At 42.0% G+C, this 6,195-nt stretch overlaps 1 protein-coding gene across 1 annotated transcript in view; it reads right to left on the reverse strand.

Moving 5' to 3' along the window:
- Positions 1–6,195, reverse strand: part of LOC116398813 (utrophin-like) — a 47,560-nt gene that overhangs the window by 26,948 nt on the left and 14,417 nt on the right. The window contains exons 8-9 of the mRNA XM_031875470.1: positions 5,725–5,882; positions 2,163–2,329 (exon numbers count right to left, since the gene is read on the reverse strand). Coding sequence (XP_031731330.1) covers positions 2,163–2,329; positions 5,725–5,882 — 325 coding nt within the window. The remainder of the gene's footprint in view (positions 1–2,162; positions 2,330–5,724; positions 5,883–6,195) is intronic.

Genomic DNA, 6,195 nt, shown 5'->3' on the forward strand with positions numbered 1-6,195 from the left:
GTTGAGTTGAGAAGTTGTGTGGGTAGATGTAACTTGTGTAAGATGTAAAGGTTGTGTGTGAGCACATATGCAGCCCTACAACACGATTCATCTGCAGGCTACACTGAAGCCTCCTGGAAAGCAGTCGATATACCTCGTTACTTTGTCACACAATCCTCCACATGCACACACCCTTTCTCGATATGCTGACTGTGTGACAGACAGTTGGATTTCCACCAAAACACAACGTGACAACTGTCAGGATGTTGTTCTCAGCAGCAGCTGTAGCCAGAAGGCCATTTAACCGCTCAATTGAGACAGGGCCCATTCAGACGTAATAGCTTAAGTCTTTTATCTTTCCCTCTTCTCCAGCCCTCCCAAGGTTAGCTGACTGATGAGCTACGAGAGGCTGCCATATATCAAAGGATGCAACAGCGCACACGACACCAGCAAGTCAAAAGCACCATTACGTACCGACAGGTAGCATATTACTATGAAGAGGGGGCGTTAATTCACCTTCACAGCTGGATTTGCTGACCCTTAATTCATGAGTATATACACTAACAAATGTGGTTAATGATAGACCCTGTATTGTCTGGCCTCATTAGTGGACATCCTATTGTTAAAAATAGCTTTTTATTAGGTTCCTTTATGCAGAAACTCTTAATGTATGATCAACTCAAGCAGTGTTTGAAATAGGAACAAAGGAATTAGAATAAGGGCATCAACACTAAAAATAACACTGTTACAGCTGACTCAGGTTGGTGAGATATATACAGTATGTTGCAGTCAGCCCATCGTAGCTGGTAGCTTACTGGTGATTGTGACAGCATCACAGAAATATTGATGGTTTATTTTCCACAACACAAATATGATATATTTTCCTAAAATCACGATTTCATTTTTTCAAAATGAATTCTGCAGTTGTCACGGGGTGTGTAGAAAAGAATTTGTGGAGTAGCTAAATACATTTGTTACATGTACCCCTGGTTGGGAATCACTGATTTAAACAATGGCAATAAGATGACATGAAAAAACGAGATTAAAAGTGAGAAATAAAACTGCTTTAAAAAATAAAGGTCAACATCCAATTTTAAATTATTACTCTCACAAATGGTCATATTAAAAACACCATGAAGGTCTTTTGTCTCACTGACATTTAGTAAGAGAAGCAATTACATTTTAATTATTGTTGGCAGGTCCAAAACTGACAGTAAGTACGCAAATGTAGCGCACGCATGTTCAGGACAAGTCTGCTTGACTGCACAGGAAATGGTGCATGTTGAATGTGGCTCTTGGCTCGTTAACGATCCCACCAATTTGTGGCGGTTGAGTTGACATTTATCAAATGTAAACATATCTGCTGACACAATACCCTGCTTGAGTTCTTGGATGATCCCATGTACCATGCTAGTTTGAACACGACTGCTACTTGCAAGGGTGGAAAAAATGAAATCTACAAAATGCCTGCTGTGCATTTTCCTTCCTCTTTCTCTCCGCCATTCCCTCCTTTGCTCCCTCTCATCGATCAATGACAGAACTTGGCAGACGTGTGCTTCATCAAATGTCTGACTGTATTTCTCTTTTTGCTGGCAAAGCAAGGAATCTGAAGGGGACAATACAGCAACCCTACTTCACTTGGCATAGTGTTACACATATCTCCAGCCACGGAAAAAGCTTTTCCCTGCACAACTGGTCAGAGCACAACGAAATTGTATGATAAATTGACAACAGCTGTTGATCAGCAACGCACATCTTTTGTTTACCTGTTGTTACTGTATACCTTTAAGATACGGATCAGGAACCAGCTGAAACAAAGGCAGCTGTGTGTGTGTGTGTGAGAGATTGTAAGTCCTGCACAGTATCAGAGGGTGGTCTGTTATGGATTATTGCCAGCCAATCAGCGCTTTGTGAACTTTGTGAATGTGGGAGAGCACCGCATGTTTGTGTGTACGAGCGTGTTGCTGCCTTTGTGAGGATGTGTGCATGTTTCCTTGCAAACCAGAGGATGGTATTTAGTCAGTGGTGTATCAGCTGTTGACATTTAGATAAATGTCTGCCCTCCAGAGCAGATCTGCCCTTTATGCTTAACCAGGAGAGAACACAGAACACAGCCACATTCTGTGTTTGGGTGTGAGGCCTGTCACATGTTGCAAACTTGTTTATATTTTGTGCGTGTTCACCTGAAGCCAACAATAGGACACTCCTTGCAGATGTTGCACTTGGCCTGATGTTTTGCTGTCTCTGCAGCAGCCACTCTGTGCAGGACAGGAAGCCAAACCATGGACTGGGGCTCCAGACGCATCCAATCAACAAACTGCCTGGGCTCCAGCTCCACCTTATTGGTCACCTGGGTGTAAAAGAGGCAGGGCCAAGAGTTAGGAGCATTCCAATCAAAAGTTCAGTTTACAGTTTCCAATGAAGTTCCCACAAAGCTGGTAAACTGTAAGGGCACTTTGCATCATGATAGAGAAACATCCACAACATCATTCGCATAAATGAAAAACAGACTGTAACTCTTCGCTTGTTACTGAAAGCCTAAGAAAGATGCAGACATATTTAAGATGACCATACATAACATGACGATTCCCTCAGGCACATTACGGCCTTGAGTTGTGGACCAAGATGAAATAACTTTTATGAGCTCTCTATCCATGTCTATTGGTTGAAATATCAAACAATAAACATTGATATTGCTGCTGTAATCTACACCCCCAAACTCCTATTATTAACTGCTGCTCGTGGAAACTTTGAGGTGTAATTGTTTATCTAACCTATACTTGCACAGCGCTACATCTATTGTTTTAAATACTCCGGATGAGAAACAATATCTAGGCTTCTCCAAGAACAACCAGCTAAAAAACAACAGTGTCCACTTTTTGTCCAACATTTGTACCTTTTAGGACCAACCTGTCAATAAGGAGAAACATAACAAGACATTGTTAACACATTTATATTTCAGGAGACTATTTGCCCGACTGCAGATTATAATGAGCTCATTGGAAAAGCCAGCACAGGATGAGAAACTTTGATGTGGCTGTTGCTACCACTAAACAAATCAAAGACGACCTTTCCATCATCCCTGACACACAAAAAGGGCAGCAAATGGAGCAAAGGGCTGAATACATTTGAAACGGTAGGAGAGAATAATCAGAAGGCATAGAGTGAGTACGTGCGTGTGCATGTGTGGGTGTGTGATCCCTTCCCAAGGCTTATGGTGTGCAAGACTGTAAGTGTCTCAATGTTATTAGCATATCCTCCTGAAAATAAATTCATGCTGCAAAACAAGCTACAGGCGCATTCCAACCTGGAAATTGGAATCAGGGATTGGCTTATTTAATCAATGTGTGCAGTCAACTCACAGTGACAACATTCACTGGTGAGCTTTAATTTGGGATAAGTTTAATGAGTTCATAGCACCGAATATCGAAAAGGTCAAGTACCAAAAACTGGCAAATATTTATTTGGATTTGTGCTCTTCTTCACTGATGAAAGGTTTATTCTATATAATTTATGAGGCAGCATTTAAACAACATTGAACATTTGAGAAGTTTTTGTTCAGCTGTAGAAAAACGTGTTCATATTACTAAAAGTAGGAATCAGTTCTAAAAAAAAAAAAATAAATAAATAAAAAATAAATAAAAAAATAAAAAAATCAGGTATCGTATTGGCATTAGTGTCAAAAAAGTCAAACGATACTCAGGCCTGAAGATCGTCTGGTTAAATGCATTTCAGGTGATCAATCAGTGATTATCTTTAATGTTCAGTGAATAATGTGGCCATTTTGAAAAGTTGAAAACCATAAAATTAAGTGTTAATTAAGTGTGGGTTCTTTCAGACGAGTTAAAGGGCATCCTGAAAGAAGGCTTCTGCAAATTACTGGTTGAAAAATGAGAATTAAACTTCCAACCTGATGACATCTCAAATCATCTTTACACCCTTCACCCTTCCATGTGACCTTCCCCTGCACAATCAGAGCAGGTCTCTCCTTTCCCATACGTTAGTCTCAGTGTCGCCTCCTGTCCCTCCTCCGCGTCACCTAACGGCAGAATTATAGCACTCCCAGATTAATTACTGCAGAGGAGAGATGTCTGGGAGGATGGCTAGATGGATGGATGAAGGAGAGGGACAAAGGAACAGTGAAAGAGGCCATATTTATGGCGGTGCAACTCATTCATCACAGGCCCATTAAACCAAATGGACTGGGTGACTGCAGTGTCACTGGCAGGGCAGACTGACACACAGGTGGCTTTGCTCACATTTATGTGTTAAATAAAAGAGAGAGAGAGTGACTGTTGGTGTGTGTGTCTGTGTTTATGTGTCTGGTTTCTACCTGCAAACTTGGTTTGATTATTGAATGATTAATGAGCAACTGAACAGCTGGCACATCAACTCCTGATCAAGGAGTGCATGCTCACCTCTCTGTGTGCATGTGTGTATTAATATGTCATCCAGAGAGTGAATTTGCATTTTTTTCGTATTTTGAGAAGAAAAGAGAAAGAAATAAGGTTCAAAACTGCCTCACTCTGCTATTTTGAGAGGCGCAGGAGATCAGGGAAATGTATAGCTTCCTAATTTCAATGTTTGGCTCCCATTTATGACTGACGAAGCCTGAGCCAGGGAAGGAAGAGTGAGAAAAAAATGAAACGGCCATCCTGGGGGATGAAGACGTCATTAAATGCCACTAACCTGCGGAGATAAACCAGAGGAAAGTGGTTAGCTGGCTGCTGTAAAACACTAGAGGACAGCCAGCAGAAGACTGGAGGCCATTTGAGACTTCATGGTTGGTCAGCAAAGCTTAAATATTGAAGCACTTTTACAGGATTGAGAGAGGCAGGTGATACAAGCTTGGAAGACATGGAGGAGTCTGGGGTGCTTAATGATAATTAACTTTGGGGAGATGCACTGAAACTTAATCTCTTACAGTACTGATTATCTGCCAAAAACTATTATCAGTAATGTAACTCTGAATATACTGACCACTTTGACCCACCTCTGGTTACTGCGACTCTAAAACCTTTACACGTACATGAAGCTAGACGAACCCACGGGTACGTTTAGAAGCCGATGCAGAAATGTTGGCAGAGACCGTTCCAGCTCTGTTACAATGCAGCGGAACAGCAACAACAATAAAAAATGTCATCTTTGTTCAGCTTTTCGAACACTGTGTCACGTAGATGTTGATTTATGTCAAACACAGTCTGACAAGAAGGGCTATATTTGAAAGAAGTCGTCTTGGGATAAAAGTGGAATATCAGCCATTGTTTTTGTTACAATTTATTTAAGCTGCAGCATGTGGCAGTCAACAGTTCTGTTTGTAGCAGATGCAAACTCTGTGCCAGGGGAGGGTCTTCCACTATACTGCAGGGCTACCTAAATATGTGGATATTCTATTTCATCAAAATAAGAATGACTAGATATTATGAAAGCTGTAGGCCGTTTTGAGACGAGTTGTAAATTTGAGTGTTGTACCCGAGTGGTTCTGGTGCAACATTGTAATCCCTAACTAGCCCTGGGCTGCGTTAGGGCTGCAACTACTATTTTCTTTAGCAATTAAGCTGCTAATTATTTTCCTGATTGACAAGGTCGGTCTATAAAATGTCACAAAATAATAATTGACTGACCAACAGTCCCAAAATCCTAAACCTGGAGTCTTTTTACTGGGGTTATGCTTATAAGTACACTGACATGCATGCCTTCAGTGCACAGTTACATGCGTGTGCGTGTCTCTGTGTGTGAACATACGTGCTGGAAGCAGCTGCGGACACTGGGTTCGATGTTAGAGCCTCCGAAGGCGGCCACCTCCCCGAGCTGCCTCGGGACCTGGATGGCTTCATGTAGCAGCAGACCAAGCTGCCTCTGGTCACATGTGTCCCCTGCTGACGCCACCTGGCTGAAGAGGTCTGACGGGGGTAGGGTGGAGGTTGGATGAGAGAGAAAGAGGGAGTGAGTGAAAGAGTCAATTCACGTGGGTGATATTTAGAATAAAAGATATCGGTATAAATAGATGTAGAGGGAGAAAGTGTGACGTTAAGAGCACGGAGTGGGAGGGAAAGTGTTAGTGTGTGTATATGTGGGTGGGAGGTGGTAGGGAGGACACAGAAGAAATCAGGGAAGAGATGCATTTTTAATCTATCAGTCTTACTTCTTACATGCCAGGTTCTCCCTCCTCTCTCTCTCTCTCTCTCTCTCTCTCTCTCTCTCTCTCTCTCTCTC

Source organism: Anarrhichthys ocellatus, unplaced genomic scaffold (assembly GCF_004355925.1).
Source record: "Anarrhichthys ocellatus isolate YVR2014 unplaced genomic scaffold, GSC_Weel_1.0 scaffold91, whole genome shotgun sequence".
In the NCBI taxonomy this organism is placed as follows: domain Eukaryota; kingdom Metazoa; phylum Chordata; class Actinopteri; order Perciformes; family Anarhichadidae; genus Anarrhichthys; species Anarrhichthys ocellatus.